Here is an 18,983-nt window from a genome sequence, read left to right as displayed (position 1 = left end):
ACACACTATTTCTTTTGTGACTGTATGCAGTGAATGCAGTTTCCCTGGTGACCGGTCTACAGTCTCTTTTCTTATGGAAGGGGGGAGGGGGAACTAGTAGAATAAAAGGCGATGGAGGTAAGATGCAACGGCTATTATTTGAGTGGAAGGCAAAGAATATTAAAGCCAATTTAAGACTGCTCCCTGCTCAGTACTGACCAAACAGGGCGTCTCTCCGAGATCAGTTTGGGGAATCTATCTTGCTTGTCAATCATCGGTGTTTGAATGTAACACTCCTCAATGGCGGAGAGATGAAGAGAGGGAGGGGCCTTTGATTTTGATTTTTGTTGCGTTCCAGAATGTTGCTCTCATCATCTCTGTGCTCTCTCTCTCTTAAACATTCTGGAATGTGACCGGCAGCATGTTGAACTCGTCAGCCGTCTTCTCCAGGGATGAGGGACTGATAGCGTATGGGGGGGTGTTTATTCTCAACTCAATCTGTTAGGTGACAGAAGTGAAGATCCTCCTTTGGATTGTTCTCGCCTCAGCCCAGAAAGACTTATTTTGTCATCGAGGCCAAGTTCTTCCTATTTAAAACAAAATACAAAATCTGTTTGTGTTTGGCTCCAGAACCCATTTTGAATGCGCAGGGGTTTAGTTTCTCCAAAAGTGTGGTATTTTCTTGCAACGACAACCACTTCTCCTTTTTCCCCTCAGTCAGAGAAAAGGTTTGAGTTTGGAACTCAACCGTGGTTTTACTTCTAGCTTCTAACCCGTGTGTGTGTGTGTGTGTGTGTGTGTGTGTGTGTGTGTGTGTGTGTGTGTGTGTGTGTGTGTGTGTGTGTGTGTGTGTGTGTGTGTGTGTGTGTGTGTGTGTGTGTGTGTGTGCGTGCGTGCGTGCGTGCGTGCGTGCGTGCGTGCGTGCGTGCGTGCGTGCGTGCGTGCGTGCGTGCGTGCGTGCGTGCGTGCGTGCGTGCGTGCGTGCGTGCGTGCGTGCGTGCGTGCGTGCGTGCGCGCGCGCGTTTGAGTCGTGTCACACGGTTCGGCAAAGTGTTGGCTGATTGTCATTGAAACGCCTCGGCATGCAGCAACACCTTCCACGGCGAGGAAAAACTCCCACCTATCCCCCTCCTTCTCCCCCTATTCACACCCGCCAATTAACAGAACACGTGATTTATAAATTTTGATTTTCGGTTTCTATTTTTAGTAAACATGGTGCGGGTCTTGCAGTGAGGACTTGGAGGTTCTGGGGAATGGTTTTTATTTTATCTTTTTATATGACACACCATATGCTTTGATGTAATCTTAGGTTTAACTTTCAGTTTCAGTTTCAAGTAAATATTAAATAAGAAAACATTTTCAATAACTTAATAGTTCAAATATTTGTTGTATTTACAAAAACATTTTTGGAAAAAATAAATCGTACACAGAAATTCTTCTGGTTGAAATGACCAATGAAAAGGGGTGAGCTTCAACTTCCGCAATCATCAGATCGTCCTGTCTCCCGTCCCCACAATATTCGGTCTGCAACAGGAATTGCTTTCAAGCGTTTGTTTTTTTCTTATTTATTTTGAACGCTTTCAAGCGTTTCAGTTAGGCCCGAAGCAATCAATTTGTTTTTTGTTTTTTCATTTTTTGCTTTGAGTGTTTGACGCCTAACTCGGAAGTCACTTTGGTGGAAGGCTAAACGTAATGCACTGCCTTTACTGTACGGTCTCTGTGTGGCTGGTCTACCTGCTTGGCCGGCTTGCAAGCAGTGAGATTTATTTTCGTGAAGCCTACGCTTGAAAGGTGATGGCATTTGTTGTGCAGTCGCTAGGCAACCATGCTCCATTCGCGACAGATTCACCATTGCTTGCAGCGTATCAAACCTATAAAAAAGTATATTGAAGATTTACAACCATTACAAAATCAGATCAAACAGCAAAAGACTTGCCAGTTTCATAAAAAATGGCAGTGTGGCAGTTTTCTGGTGGGATCTTTTCCTGCTAAATGTTTGCCCACAGGCAAATAGAAACCCCTGGACAAAAACCTATTTAGAAAGAAAACAAATGTGAAAGAGGACACATTAATTACTTAGATTTCATATACTTGGTTGTATGTATCATTGGACAAATGACACTGCAAATGCAAGAGACCTGACTCCTGTGTTTAGTTTCTGAATGTCCTCGTAAGATTTAGTCGCCTGCTTCCTAAGAACATTGTCAGCTGGAATTCAACATTTTGCTGAACTCTCCATCTTGTATGAAGCATGAGGGGATTGTTTCTAGAAGGTTATATTGCTGTGTCGTTAGAATCGGGGCCAGCGGTTGGGATTTTGACTCCCAGCCGTGAGGTTCTGGGGTCTGGATTCAAACCGGATTGCCCGCAGTCCGAGCTGTAGGAATCATTGAGCTGCCCCCTGAAGCCCTTCCTGCTACCTAGTGACTTGTATCTGTAGTCATCGTAGGGCACTCCTGGGTAAAGATATTATCTTATTGAATACGATGGTAGATGGAGGTAAAGTTATTGGCTAAATGACTGAATATATGGTAGATGGAGGTAAAGGTATTAGCTAAATGACTGAATACATGGTAGATGGAGGTAAAGGTATTACCGTAGCTAAATTAATGAATACATGGTAGATGGAGGTAAAGGTATTAGCTAAATTAACACATGGTATGGAGGTAAAGACTATGTTACGGGCCCTCTTCAGGTGGGCTACATCCGCATCGACGGCAGTGTCCCGTCCTCCGAGCGGGCCCAGCTGGTGCGCAAGTTCCAGACGGACCCGGCCATACGTGTGGCGGTGCTGAGCATACAGGCGGCTGGACAGGTGCCTGCTCGTCCATCTGGCCCTCCATCCATTATTTGTCTATGTCTGTCTGTCATCCATTTCTCTATATCTATACCTGCCGGTCTGTCTATCTTTCAGTTTTATATCTCTGTCTCTGTCTGTCTGTATGTATGTAAATGTATGTATTCATGGGTCTCTGTCTCTCTGTCTGTCTGTCGATCTATTGTATCATTGTTCGTCTGTTTCTCTCTCTGTCTCTTGTCTGTCTGTCTTTTTTTCCCTCAATTTCTTTCAGATCTGTCCGTCTCTCTTGCTCTGTTTCTCTGTCTTTCTAGCCATATCATACATTGTTCAATATCTGTTTCTAGCTATATGTCTGTCTGTCTGTCTGTCTGCACAGCCTACACCGTCTCTGATCCATACTTCTAGTGACTGATGTTTGGACTTGTGTTTCTGGTTCTGTTCTCCTGCATTGACCAACTTCCTGCCCCCCCCCCCAGGGCCTGACCTTCACAGCGGCGAGCCACGTGGTGTTTGCCGAGCTCTACTGGAACCCCGGGCAGGTGAAGCAGGCGGAGGACCGGGCGCACCGCATCGGCCAGACCTCCTGCGTGCACGTGCACTACCTCATCGCCAAGGGGTCCTTCGACACCGTCATGTGGGCTATGCTCAACCGCAAGGTGGGGGGGGGGGGGATGAGCAAGGAAACTAAACATGAAGAATAAATAATAATAGTTGGAGTTTTAGCGACGATGACAACAGTGCTCCTATTCTTAATCTAGGACCACAAAAAAGGATCGAATTAAAAAATCTGAATAGAATATAAATGCTAAACATTGGGATATATTTGATACAATGATACAATGGAGTAGGCGTACCATGTGTGCGTTTTTCCCTTAAAAAAACATTGAGGAACATTCTAAACAGCGATGTCTGCCCTATGACCTCCCTACTGACCTATGACCTCCATGTTCCCGACAGGAAACGGTGACGGGCAGCACGCTGAACGGCAGGAAGGAGTACCTGACTGCGGAGGAGGGGGACAAGACCAAATGGGATTTCCTCAACTTCGCCTCGGCGTGGACGCCCAGCGAGATGGTGCTGCCCTTGCCCGAGAGGAAGGGGGGGGCGCGAGAGGGGGACAACCAGGACGTGCTGTTCTTCACACATGTGAGTGACCTCCCCCCCCCCCCCCCGGTGTCCATTCGTTCATCTCACCCTACGCATTCATCCGTCTATCTCTGTCCATCCATTCAACCATCATTCTGTCAGTCTGTCTGTTCCTCCATCCAACCATCTATCTATCCTTCCGACTTAGAGATCCCATATCATGCTGTATGATAGTCCAGTCTGCTGTGATTGGTCGGCAGTGTTGGGAACGTTACTTAAAAAAAAAAAGTAATTAGTTATAGTTACTCACTACTTGTTCCAAAAAGTAACTGAGTTAGTAACTGAATTACTCTATAATAAAAATAACTAGTTACCAGGGAAAGTAACTATTTGAGTTACTATAAAAATAATAAGTTGCTATATGTCAAAGAACTTGGATTTTTGATTTGGATTTTTTAAATGGTTGAACTGCCCATTCAAGGCCCTGATATACTTCCAACTTAATTTAAATTTTCTTGGTTGCACATTTCTGCGGCTTTATCAAATCAGTTTGGCGTGTGTGTGTGTTGCGCGCGTGTCCTGGCTTGTGTGTAAAAACACTGGATCCAATTGGCTACCATGAAACATGACTCTACCATAGCCAATCATAATCGCTTTCCTGTTGTTAACCCACCCGGTCTCCTCCCGAACAGTTTGTGTGTGGAGCCAGGGGTGTGTTCGGATTACGCAGTTCAATGCAATCCATTAATAGTAACGCACTGCATTTAATGTACAGCAACGTAACGGCGTTGTAACGACGGAAACAGTAATTAGTTAGATTACCCCGTTACTAAAAAATTGACGCCGTTACCTAACGTCGTTCTTTTAAACAGCGTTATTACAAACACTGTCGGTCGGCACGTCCACTCTGTTGCGATTGGTCGAACGGTTTGTGTGTGAGTCGGTAGAAAAAGCATGATATCACCCCTTTCAACCAATCAGAGCAATTGATTGTGTGACACATCAGCATCAGCCATCATGGTTGTTTATGACAATGTCCCAACATCGCTCCCATAGGGTGCTCATCTGATCAGTCATCGTATCGAACGCGCCCCAAATTAGATAACCGGTTGAAATTGGCCCAACCCATGCCAGATCAGCATGAAATCTAAATCAAGCAGTAAATCAAACATGAGTTGGCAGATTTGTCTGGTTCCTAGGCTGCTGTTCAGGTTAATCTGAGAGCACTATCCAGTCAAGTACACCGGAGAATGCCTTGAGGCTCACAAGTTTTCTTTCTCGTCATCAATCCAACTGTCATATCTATCAAACCATCAACCATCCATTAGGGCTGTAACGACATGCGATCGAAACCGAAATCGCGACCCTCAAAGCCACAAACCTGTCTCGCGGTGTGAGAAGGCAGAAGCACAACATGCACTTTCTAACTCCAATCATCCTTCCAGTCAAGATCCAGCCACGTGATATTAGCTGTTAGTGCCAGGGTTTCCGTTTTCCGGTAATAGAAAAATGTAATGTCAGACAAAATTGTATCTCCGGTCAAATTGTCCGATTGAAGTTAGCTAATAATCTGTCTAAATATTAGTCTGCAACGAGATGCCCTCGCTGTGATGGCAGCGCTCCGTGGCTACGGAGGATTGCATTTCTACACAGCCTGCGAAGTCCTCATATGCGATATGGACGACATTTATCCAGAGTGGGCCAGGCGCGCAAAAATAGCCTGTGTGATCCCTGTCTCTAGTGTTTTGTGTGTTTGACCGGCAGTTGGTCTGCTTATAGGTCAGAATGAAGCTGCCACCGATTATTGACAGGCTGGGTACTTTATTCTTATACAAAACCGGACTTGTTTGTTTCTTCACTAGACTGACACACACACTACCACTCGCTATCCTCGCTCGTCCACTCACTCGCTGACATCACTCTCACGCACACGCTGCCATTCTCACGCACACACATACACTACTCGTAACACTATGCCTCGTTACTGCGAATCAGACGTTCATTGTTTTTTCCCATCTATTTGAAAGATAGGCTATTCAACATGTTGAATTCTATACGGCCTGCGAAGAAGCGATAATAGGATATTTGACCGAAAACTAAACCTATGCAGGTCACTTTGACTCGCACCGTTTTTTCTAGCGGGAACGCTGGTTAGTGCTACCAAACTATACAAATTACTATTATTTATTTGACATTAATGTTTAAAATACGTAAGCCTAAACCACAAAACTAGTTGATATTATTTGTTATTAAATGTTACATTAAGTAAATTGTTAAATAAGTGTTGTTTAAATAAAATGCTTTTTAAATTTAAAAAAATTGTGGGATGAATCGAACAGTTGGTCAAAAATCGTGATACAAACCGAATCGTGAGTTGGTGTATCGCGACAGCCCTATCATCCATCCATCCCACCGCTAACTATCCATCCATTCATTCTCAAATCTAATCTCAGTGCAGTGATCAATCCTGGCAGTACTGGTGCATTGAATGATGGGAAAGTATAATCAACCGGCAATTGGCTCACATAGATCAAAATATATAGTCCTTTCACGGAGCCGGGAGATGAAATATGAACTCAGCGAAGGTCTTCGAGCAAGGTGTGCAGCCCGACCGGCCTGCCGGGACGCGACATGGGAAGTGACTCTTGAGGCAGCATGTGGCTCAGGAGGCAGAGCGGGTTGGCTGGTAACCAGAGGGTTGTTCGATCCCGGGCTCCTCCTAGCTGAGTGTCCCTGAGCAATGCATTTCACCCTTGCCTTGCATGGCTGACACTGCCGTCAGTGAATGTGTGCATGAATGGGTGAATGTTAGGCAATATTGTCAGGAGCTTTGCGTGTCCACTGGTTAGAAAAGCGCTGTATATATGCAGTCCATTTGCTCTGGTCCTTTTTTCTCCACCTAGTTTGAGAAGAACAAGCAGCACGACATTCGTTCTTTCTTCTCCCCCGGAGCCACTGGAGAGAGGAAGAGGAAGAGGACCCTGGAGCAGCATGAAGAGGAGGAGGGCAGGAGGGAGGAACCGGTCGCCATGGAGATGGGTCCAGCCGAAGAGGGAGATCACGACATTGCCGACGCGGATGCCATGGAAACAGACTTCTCCCCACAGGTCCAGCGGCTCAGGACGCCGCGGCCTAGCAGGAACCCCGCCGCCTCCACGTCCTCTTTGTCATCACGGAAACGACTGGCCCGGGGGAGGCGTCTGTCACTGAGGGGCGGGGCCTCGGCCTTGGTGCCACGCAAGCTGTCTGAGGTGCAAGCGGTGGCCGCGGCCCCCAGGGAGAGGTGGGCCTGTGATGCCTGCACTTACTCCAACAGCGGCCTGCTGGCCTACTGCGAAATGTGTGCGACGAAGCGACCTGAACCCGGTGAGTCAAAGCGTGTGTGTGTGTGTGTGTGTGTGTGTGTGTGTGTGTGTGTGCATCGGAGACTGGGGCTGACATTCAGAGTGTGCGTGCGTGTGTGTGTGCCCACTGGAACGTCCTAATACATCAAAATACAGCAACTCTCCCTCACAGCGATCCTGACTGTTTGAGATTAGAGTTGGATTTGAGGTATTTTGAGGTCAATCTTTTTGTTTTGGTTTTTCTCATGTCATCTCTAGAAAAAAAGAGTGGGTGAGAGGGTAGTTAGAGAGTTAGGGTGAATCTCATTCCTTTGCTCCAAAGAAAATCTCAGCCCTAGCCCTCGCTGTTGCGCGTGCACGCACCGTGGAGCAATGTCCCAATACCTCTTTAATGTAGCTTTAAGGGGTAAGGGGGAGGGCTAACATCCCCTCAAAATTGAGATTTTCGATGGGCACCCTCAAAGCGCTTCAGTTCTGACTTGCTCCCACAATACCTTGCGAGAAAACGGAAAATCAAGAAATATCCTAGACAAGATGGAGGACGAAAAGATGCGACAGGATTGGAAAAACACAAATGTAAGTATTTTCTCTGTAATTAACTAGTAATTATTTTATTAATTATACTCTGCAGCCCGGCCGCGGGCTTCGAAGCCCGGCCGGGGACTTCCGAGAGTCCACGGACTTTCGCGGAAGATCGCGAAAGTCCCCGGCCGACTTTCGCAGGCCGCCCGACCCCGGTTCTCGGCCGGGATGCATGCCCGATCACGGGCTCTGCAGCCCGGCCATCGACCGGGCTGCAGACCGGGCTGCAGACCGGGATGCATACGACCGGGCTGGATATCATGTCGTATGATATCCAGATCTTCCATGTTCTAGTGACTCCAGGTTAAAAATAAACTTTACTATACTAATATATTAGATTAGATTAGATTAGATTAGATTAGGCTTTATTGATCCTTTTGGGATGACTCCCTCAAGGAAATTGATTGTCCAGTAGCTTACAGAAAGAAACACAACACATTAAATTATATACAATATAAGATAAACAATACACTCTAAGATAACAATAAAAAGTAAAATAAAATGTAAACAGTAAACAATAATTATAATATAAGATAAGATAAACAATAAACTCTTAACCAACTAACTATAAAAAGTAAACAAAAAACAGTAAACAGTAAACAATAAACTCTTATCTAATATAGAAAGTAATTTTAGTACTATTATTAGTTATTAATTATTAATATTCTATAAGTAATATATATACTAATATATATATTATATTAGTAATATTCTATAAGTATTATTATACTAATATATTATATTATATTAGTAATATTACATGGTTAATCAATGTATTTTTTTGCAGTACTATATTGTGTACATAGCTATTATATATTGTACGTAACATATGGCCATATCACCCATTTCTGGCATATAATTCCTAATTCCTTCTAATTCGTTTTCTTTCAGGACTTCGTTGAGTCCACTGCCACCAGCCCCCCCACCTCTCCCTCATGCTCCTCCACCCCAGGCACCTCTTCCACCACCCCAGACACCCCTTCCAAGAGGAGAGTGCCAGGGAGCAGGCGAGGCATGAGGAGAGCGAGGCAAAGTTGTTGGAGAAGATGTGATTCTCCACCATTCTCTCAAAAGCTGAGAGAGAGTGTGTGTGTGTGTGTGTGTATTTTTAGGTGTGCGTGTGTGTGTATTTTTAGATGCGTGTGTGTGTATTTTTAGATGTGTGGTTCAGTGTTTCTTATTTAAATAAAGTGTTTCTTCTAAAGTGTTCTTGTTCTTAACCGATTATTATCTAAGGGTGCACTCACACTAGGCCATCTGTCCGTGGCCGTGGCCGTTTTAGCACCTAACCGTGCTCAAATCTGCCAGTGTGAGTGTGTCCAGTCTGGCTAATACCACCTTTAACAGTATTATTATTTTTTTAACACTTTATTTGAACATGCCAATTACAAAATATAAATACCATTTCAGGTTAAACATCTTTACAATGGGTCTTGCTCGTTGCCCGAGACAATGGCAGCCAGTCTGTCTCTTGTAACATTACCAGGGGTCTGGTTATCTGCTAGGGGGCACGGGGAGGCCATGATGACGTCACAGGGTAGGGTTGTCCCATTTGGTAGGGGATCGGTTAGGGGTAGCAATGAGGGGTAGCAATGAGCAATGAGGGTTAGGGTTGAGATGTAGGGTTGAGACAGTGAGCAAAGAAACGGGATTGGGCCTTAGTCTAACTCTCCCCCTAAATCTCTCCAGCTGGACCAACAAACTTCATTTTATTTAAACCCTTCCTTCATTGCCAAATTATTTCACCGAACCACAGTGGGGAAAAAAAATGATTAGACTATCTTGTTTTAGACTGTTAGTTACTTAAACCCAAACCAAGGTGTCTATCCGTTTTGACCTGCGGACAGTATCCATCATGGCAGTGTGCAGACACAACACTTCACCACACAGCTTCGTCAGAGAGAAACCCACTGAAATAATCAAATAATGAATGAATCTCAAAATACTGACTCTCTGGAAGATCAACGCCGTGGGACTTGCAACACTTCGGTGTCTCTGAAAAAATAAATGTCTGGTTCTTTTTCCTTTCTCACCCTCTTCAACTCATTTTCTCTGTCTCTCTCTGTAACACTCTCTCACTCTCCCGCTCCGCGTTCCTCGCGCTGCTCTTCCCACTCTCGCTTTTTCTCTCTCTCTCTCGCCGTGATGATCGGAACAAAGCCTAATTTCCACCTGTCAAGTGGAGTGACGGGGAGAGAGTGCGTGCTTTGAAAGGTGGAATATTTGTGTGTGTTTGGCGGCAGAATGATGTGGGGGGCGATGAGCGGCTGTTGTCGTTAGAATCGTGATGAGATGCGCTTCCTCTCCTTCCACAAACTCCGACGGTTGGTTGGAAACGCATGCGGGCCGGGGGGTTGTAAAATTACATTTTGCGATTGATTGACTCCTTCCAGAAAAGAACGAAGAATGATTTTATTTATTTAAACAGCGCTGTGATATCCTTGTGTTGCTCATCTGAAGCCTGTTCACAACTTTGTTTTCTGTAATTAAGGATTGTTAAAGGGCAACAGCAGCCTGGGCGAACCATCGTAGCTCTCCTGGCTTCACTAGAACATCCGTTATTGTATAATTGGTCAAAATGACTTCCTCTCCTGATTATGCATTAGAGCATTTATCGTGGAACCTGCCACGTATGTCAACGATGGCAATAAACCCCTTGTGTCCTTTGGTGATCGATATGCGTTGGTCAGTACGTAGTGTACAGACAGCACCAGCACCAGCTTCCGCAAAAGACTCAAGACTCACCTAGACTTCACCTAGACTCTGCATTAGGCCTGTCACGCTAACAATTTTTTCTGGGCGGTTAATTGCGATAAGCGATAATATTGCAGTTTTTCCACTAATATAATGATAATGGCATAATAATGCTAGTACACCCTTTCGAAGATCAATAAACTTTTATTTTTAAAGAACACTGTAACTGGACGTCTGGAAGACATTTAAAATATCCAGAATAAATTAACAAAACAACTAAAAACAATAAATAAAATGGACTCAGTCCATTTTAACAAAAAATGCTTGAGGGGGTTTACTCGTTGTGCCCTGTAATTATGAGCCCGAGCCCGATTTCATCCCGACATTTGTTACTTAGGCCTGCTCTGCTAAATAAATATAATATATATAAATATATATAATGTATAGAACGCCGGTCGTTATCGGGAAAATAAGCCCGACAGGGCGAATAGGACACCGATGCGCAGCGGAGGTGTCTTGCTTCGCCCTGTAGGGGCTTATTTTCAATAATGACCGGTTACGTTCTATACATTATCCCGCTTATTACACGGCTACTTGCCAAAACGAGAAAATAACTTCACATGGTGTGTCTTTTTACAATTTATTCGTTCGCATTCGTAGTGTCGATCAGCAGAGAAATAGTTCATCAAAGACGTTGACGTTGCTTAGCAACCGAAGACGCTGGGGTGGACAAGTTACCAGACTACTATCTATGCAAGTGAACGGAGCGTTCCACGGCATTCAGAAGAACCGTGTAATAGAGGTCTATAATATTTCTGTTTAAGGCATCGATTTCTTCTCAGATTAGGACATTAAAGCAATGATTTAAAAAAAAAAAGAGTGCGAATGGAAATTATTGCATATGGCAAAAAACTCCTGCTTCTTGTTGTATGTTGTATGCCTTGGCACTTAATGTACAGACTTATTGAATTTTGCACGTCCTGGCACTTAATGTGCGCACTTATTGTATGTAGTGCTGCACAATTTGGTGAAAAAGTCATTGCGATTATTGTGGACAATATTGCGATTTGCGATCGCGATATAATAAACAAATCGTGTCGTGAGTCTACTTGCTTGGTTATCAAGGAAAATGCACGCAGATTGCTGATCATCTTAAAATGTTTATTTCTTACCTCAAACATACAAACTGAAACTATCATAAAAAAATACAAAAAATAATAGTGTACAGTACTGTTTTCAAAATAACAATATTTAGAAAATTTCAATAAATAATGAAAAAAATATATTTTTCAAAGTAAAGAGATTTCTGCAGTGAGGAAATTTGTTAGGTTTTCTCAATAGTACAACTAAATAAAATAAATGTAATAAGTAAATACAAATTTAATAATTTTATTTTTTTGCACTTTTTTTTAAATTAAATCGCAATTGCGATTTGATTAATCGTGCAGCACTAATTATGTGTCGTACTTATAGTACTTAGTTGTGTAGCATCTTACCCTAGCTATTTGTGTTGTATACAGGAATTGGTTAACCTAGTGATGGTTAGTGACTGCACTTGGTTCTATAAACGTCCTTACTGTCCCAACAGCGACATGTTGTTTCTTCTGACAAAATAATATAAGTCGCTGTGGATAAAAGTGTCTGCTAAATACCCTCAATGTAAATGTAACCGGGAGTCCTTTACTGGACTTGTTATCACAAAGACCAAGTTCTGTATTACAAGTGCTTGCATTCGTTTGACAAAAATGGGATTGTTAGAGACGTTTTAGTGTGGCCAAGGGATACGATTGGGATGGTCTGATCACCCAGACCTCAATGAAATTGAACGCCAGATGATGTTCTGATTTTACCATAGCTATAGCAGCGTTTCACTGGTTATCCGAAACACACACACACACAATCCCCCCAAACACCACTCCTTATTATTATTATTATTATTTTTGGTTAGTTTGTTAACAAAACTCTGCAACCTCTAGCAACTTAGTAGGCCTTGACAACCCCTGACACGGATCGAGTTCATTTAAAAAATATATATACATTTTGGCAGCGTTTTAAATTCGCAACATCTGCAACCGCCGGTGTCAGCAGCACACCCGAGATTGTCAAATAACAACCCACGCGCAAATCTGTAAATGACAGGCTGTTCTGGCATACAAGCCGCAGGAAAAAAGAGAAAACATTGACAACTATATTTATAGACAGTGTCTCAAGGCAACGGCAGAATCCACCGCACACTGAAAACAAGAGCAGAATATGAACCATAGCAGTTGGGGTATGACGAGGGTGGTTAGGGGTGTTGGACTCCCAGACAAAAGAGACCGGGTTCAATTCCCAAATATCCAAAGCCTGATCTGAACAGAAGGGCATCTTTGAGCCAACATGGCCCTTAACCCCTCAACCTGGTTTGTCATGGTTCATGTGTCCATGTGAATTTAATGTAAGTCCCTTTGGATGAAAGCGTCTCCAGAAGGAGTCTTGATTGTGTTTCTTGTTACCATTCGTTTGGTAGGCGATTTTTGAGTGATTTCACTGGAGACAATGAGAGGGATTTTGTGAGCCTGGGTTGATTCTTAGATAACATTTGCGATTCTCTAGACATGATATATTCTTCTGGTAAAATGTGAGATTTTCATCATCTCTTCTCCTGATACAACATGTATTTGCAAGGGCAAGTCTGAAATGATCAGAAAGTTATACTTCTTGATCATAGCTAGAATTCCCATTCTTATAAAACAACCCAGTATGTAGTATTGATTTGGGAGGTCTAACAGATATTCCCTCCCAGTGTAACTGAAATTGGTATTTTAGGTATATCTATGATGTTTTAGATACATTAACGTCCTTTCAAGAGTTTCCCTCTTCGTTAACATCGTTAACATAACGGCTTATCATAACTTTGGTCTGTCTTTTAACATATACTTTTTATGTACCACTACAGAGGGATAATAATCACTTTTGTGTTGGTTTTCTTCAGTTAATACAGTCATCAGTGGAGACTGTGTTACACAAATTGACTTCTTCTGTTTGCCCTTGTTAGCGATGAAAAAAGTAACGTGTGTGTGTGTGTGTGTGTGTGTGTGTGTGTGTGTGTGTGTGTGTGTGTGTGTGTGTGTGTGTGTGTGTGTGTGTGTGTGTGTGTGTGTGTGTGTGTGTGTGTGTGTGTGTGTGTGTACAAACCAGAGACTGAGGGTGACATTTTAGGGAAGGCTGGTCTTTGAACTCACATAGACGCCCAGAGAGACTATCACTAATTATCGCACACACACACACAGCCACTACCTTGTTATGCCTCCCCACCCCAACAAGCGGCAGCAAAACCTGCCATGATTTCATAAAGATACTAATAAATCATCAGGGTGGCTATTCGGTCTGCGTATGTGACCAAGTTTGTCTTGAATGAACTTGTTGAACATGTTTCATTGTTCAGCCACTTCAGCAACAAGCTAAAAATATATTTATATTTTTTTAAGTACTTTGTATTGTAGCGGCGGCCAAGAAGTACAAAGTCAAGCTTTAGTTAACCGTAGTTCTGCGCCGCATACACTCTATTGGAGACTAACATTATACATAGAAAACGGCGCACCCATCAAACGAACATGACATTCTCGATGACGGTGGCAGCAAAGATGAACACAACATGTTAAGAGAACAACACACAACTACACACAAACAATTAACAACCCCAATCCATTAACCCCACTTACCCTAACAAATACACTGGACCCTGAAGGCCCTTTATTCAACAGGCAAATACAATTTCCTAGGATCCCCTGCGTGAACCCGGAAGAGGCGTCCACGCCAGGGGTCGCCACAGTATTTTCAATAATTTGACAAGACTCTTTCAGTGACTTACCCCAGTGATTTCTTTTTGGATACTGGTCATAAGGAGCAGATAGGAGTATGCCTAGGTAGACTGAGGAAATTGGTGTTTGGACCCTGAGGCTATTGCCTGGGATTAAAACAATTCAGAAGACCCTGTCCTGCCCCAAAACGGGATTATAACACAGATTCTGTAGATTCAGCCCAGTCTTTTAAAGCACTGCAGAAAAAATGAAAAGGTGCAGAGCAAAAAATAATGGGTGGCAGCCAGGGAATAAACCTTGAATTTATTAACATTTGCCGAGCTCAGGGTAGCTCACCTCTATAGTGTTATGCCAGAAATGTATCGGACAAAGGTTTGTGACACAGAGGATTTGAATGAGAAAATAGGGTGGAGGTGATGCAGAGAGTGGGAATGAATATTGGATTGAGATTAGGAGGTGGGAATGACACATAGCCCTGGAAAGCAGCATGCCACGGTGGGGGAGAGAATGATAGAACGGTCAGAATGAGCATGTAGCCACCCTACATGCTCATTCTGACCGCTGAGATGAGGGTGATAATCATCAATCCCGATGCCGCAGTCCAGTGACGGGGACACTGTGCTGTGGATGGTGCCATCCTTCGGAGGAGACGTAAAACCGAGGTCCTGACTCACTGAGGTCATAAAAGATCCAAGGGCACTTATCGCAAAGAGTAGGGGATTCCCCTATGTCCTGGTGGGTGCTACACACGTGGGTGCTACACACTGGTGGTGGTTAGTAAGGTTACCCCCACCCTTCACTGTAAGCGCTTTGATTTTCCAGAAAAAAGAGCGCTATATAAATTCAATGAATTATTATTATTATTAATCAGATGAGGATGGGAATGAGATGAGGGTAGGAGTGATATGAGGGTGGGAATGAGCATGCTAGGGTGGGATTAGAAGATAAATTCCAACGAAAAGAGCTAGTGGGAACAACAAGAGGGTTGGAATGGGGAGAGAGTGAGAGAAAATTTTGCTGGGAATGAGGGGTTTTCTGATGGGATGTTATGGTAGGAATGAGCAGAAGTGGGGTTGAAATGACAAAAAGAAAGACGGCACCCAACCGGTCAATGCTGACTCACGGGCATAAATGATGGGCCTTCGGAAGAGGTTAGGTCTCCGATTGGAGCGGGTCCACCATTAGTAATGCCTCCGATTATGCTATTCTGTCTACTTTTCATCCCTTCAATATCCTTCGCCAGGAAAAAAAATATTATTTTATTGCTTTGCTTTACAGAATTAACTGAAACAATGAGTGGATGGTGAGGATTAATTTTCATGTTGAGCAGCTTTTTCAGGTTTTTGACCCCTTCGTTGAAGTGTCTCTATATCTACTTTTTCCTTGGGCAAGGCACCTTTAATCAAGACTAACTCATCACACACACATTTGTTTTTTTCACACGAATACATGTCATTAAAGGGCAGTTAGGGGTTAGGGGGCATCCTGCTTACGGATGCCTTCACTGCCTTTGACGGCATTGGGGGTTGAACCCAGAACCTTTGGGCTGGGTGTCAAAACCTCTGACCACAACATTCATTTACATTTTTACTAGAGCTGTCAGTTAAACGCGTTATTAACGGCGTTAACGCAAACCAAATTTAACGGCGTTAAATTTTTTATCGCGCAATTAACGCAATTATTTTATAAAAAAAAAAAAAATTATAATTTTTTTTTTTTCTTTGGCTCAAAACAAAGAAGCAGTAGCCTGACTGCTATGTTCAAATGACATTTGTTCAAAGCAGTCGTTTAATTGCACTATAGGCTCTTTTTTTGTATCGTCCTGTTTTGATCAGTGTATATGCCAATGTTGTTATCAATAAAAAATCATTTGAACAAGGCAAGCCGATGCACCTCACCATGTTGATAAGAGAATTAAAATGAGAAGAATTATGGGACAAAAAAATCAAGGGATATTTAGCATAGAAAAATAATTTGCGATTAATCGCGATTAATTGGAGTTAACTACAACATTAATGCGATTAATCACGATTAAATATTTTAATCGCTTGACAGCTCTAATTTTTACATTATGGGGATTTTGCTGACGCTTTTATCCAAAGCGACTTACAAACATTCATGCACACATTCACAAACTGAAAGCGGAGTCAACCACGCAGGTCGACAGCCAGCTCGTCAGGAGCAGGGTGAGGCGTCTTGCTCAGGGACAGCTCGACACTCACTAGGAGGAACCGGGGTCCGGGGATCGAACTAGCAACCTTCCGGTTACCAGTTTACCCGCTCTACCTCCTGAGCTACTGTCAGAACACTCTCCTCCCCCTGTAGCATATCATGTATCACATGCTGTTTATAACCGCCTCGTATTGGCTGGGATGTTTCAGCCTTTGTCCCCGAGTCAACCTCCGTCTCGTCTCCAACCCCTCCGCCTTCTCCCCTCTCCCCCGTCTCCAGAGGAGCCTCCGGGCCGCCCGCTGCCCCCCAAGGAGGACCCTGTGCGTCCCGCCATCATGGTCATTGCCTCTGGTTCGGAGAGCGAGGGTGAGAGCCCAGTCCCACGGGGACCCGGGGCCCAGCCCCCCAGCCCCGCCCTGGTCCCCCAAGACAAACACCCCGCTCCGGTAACGCTGCCTGGAGACGGCCAGAGAAGTGAGGATGGGGATGATGGGGATGGTGCAGCACGACACTCCATCACCACTGATCAAACAGAAGGTAATCCCACCGTTGACGCCACAAACATGCACACACACACGCACGCATGCACGCACGCACAAACGCACGTGCGCAGGCACGCACGCACAAACGCACGTGCGCAGGCACGCACACATTGAGATACACGCACATATACATGCACACATGCATATAAATACACACGCACAAAAAAAAAAGCACTAACAGACGCACATACACCCGCGTGCATGAACACATTAAACACACACGCAGTCTTCTTAACACACATTCTAACACACCTTAACACACACTCACTCATACAAAATACAAACACATACATACACATCAAATACAAAAACACACACGCATCAAAAACAAACATACACACAGCAGGTATTACCACATTCAAACTCAAACACAAACTCACACTCTTACACACATCCTCACACAGCAATCTCTGGCCGCTATTCATTTCCAGTGAAGATTGTGTGTGGGCATCTCATCCGTCTGAAGTAATAACCAATAAGCACGCAGTCTATCCTCCATATGGGTCCTTGACTGACAAACAGGCAGCTGTGGGTCGTATTATAATGAGTGCTATTATTACACCCTTATATAAGGTGTTAAATAAGCACAAATATTGCCTATTTCCGTTCAACGCGATAAGGAATTGTATAAAAAAATAATATATGGTATATATTGGGGGTGTGCATCTCTCCTTTATAGGACTATCCGATAGGTATATTGATGCATGCGCTAAAATACGATTCAGGGATGATACATTTTAATATGGAACGATTTGATTCGATTCAATGTCCTAACGTTCCGGTGCGTTTTGATGAGATATGATTCAATCCGATAGAAAAAGTTAATATTCGTTTAATGTTAACGAATGCATTTTCCATTAATTAAAATTATAATCTTCTATAAAAGAGCCATTGCTTACTTTCATTGTTTACCAACTGACTTCATTGCACTACCTGAGTACACAATAGTAGTGGAGGCTATCCTATAGGATAGCCTCCACACACACCTTCTAGTTTTTCACTCTCAACCCCCTCCCAGAGCTTTGAAGCATTGCTTCCCTCAGCAAGTGAAGACGTGTGGATTGTCTGTTTTCTTTAATGAAAAAAAATCCCACCTCTACAATGGCTGAGTTCAGCAAGGCTGCACAGATCTGGGCAGGGGTGAAGAGTGACACCATGAGGTGTCAATGGAGGGTAGGCGTAAATGATGGGAAGGTCCTGAGAAGAATTGCGTGTGTATGTTTACAAGGGTGGCAAAAAATACACTTTGGCTGTGTGCCAGATGTCAAATTAGTGCTGGACATTAGGATATTGTTCCCGAATTATTTTCTGTATTGATGTGGAGCGGTCCGTGGCCATCACCTCCAGGTCAAGGCCCAAGTCCAGAAGCTCAGTCATTCCCCTCGTAAAACCCAGTGGCTCCATGGCTCCAGAGCTGGTGGCCTCTGTACACTAAAGATTCAAGTTTGATAACATAGCGAGAGTAATTTTCCATTATTGTTATTCTGCATCCATTTATGCGTATCTTACCTGCACCAGTTCTGTGTGGAATATCTCCTTTGTGTCGCCTAACATAACGGTGTAGTGGCAGTATTTCGCATTGAAACCTGGCGAGTCACATCAGCCATCACCTGCCAAGTGTGGCCTCTTCCCATCTTCCTGTTCCAAATAAACTCTTGCTAAGAGTTCTGTTCTTTTCTCCCTATACACGTTCTCAATAGCAGGGTGCAAGTACGCTTTCTGAATGTTATAAAATGTAGTTGTTCCAATCGTTTGAAGACCCATGGTTTGGCACCAGTCTGAGAGTTCCGTGGATGTGCCGCCCCTGAACAGAACAGCTGCAGCTGAAAGGAGATTAACCTCTGGCATTCCTCTTACGTCAGGTGAAGATGTCCAAGTACCAGAATGGCCCCCAAGCAGGGCTCTACACTAACTTTTTTTTTCAGGAGCACTCGTGCCCCTAAGTTAAAAAATTTAGGAGCACAGGGGAAAAAAATGGGGG

The 18,983-nt window shown here is 43.8% G+C and overlaps 1 protein-coding gene across 3 annotated transcripts in view; it reads left to right on the top strand.

The window, feature by feature from the left end:
- Window positions 1-18,983, top strand: part of zranb3 (zinc finger, RAN-binding domain containing 3) — a 99,993-nt gene that overhangs the window by 27,202 nt on the left and 53,808 nt on the right. For all 3 annotated transcript variants that reach the window (XM_030353410.1, XM_030353412.1, XM_030353411.1), the window contains exons 10-14: window positions 2,675-2,794; window positions 3,256-3,435; window positions 3,737-3,925; window positions 6,769-7,231; window positions 16,740-16,997. In XM_030353410.1, coding sequence (XP_030209270.1) covers window positions 2,675-2,794; window positions 3,256-3,435; window positions 3,737-3,925; window positions 6,769-7,231; window positions 16,740-16,997 — 1,210 coding nt within the window. The remainder of the gene's footprint in view (window positions 1-2,674; window positions 2,795-3,255; window positions 3,436-3,736; window positions 3,926-6,768; window positions 7,232-16,739; window positions 16,998-18,983) is intronic.

This window comes from Gadus morhua, chromosome 4 (assembly GCF_902167405.1).
Source record: "Gadus morhua chromosome 4, gadMor3.0, whole genome shotgun sequence".
In the NCBI taxonomy this organism is placed as follows: domain Eukaryota; kingdom Metazoa; phylum Chordata; class Actinopteri; order Gadiformes; family Gadidae; genus Gadus; species Gadus morhua.
Note: the sequence above shows the minus strand (reverse complement) of the source record. Positions and strands in the feature narration are given on the sequence as shown.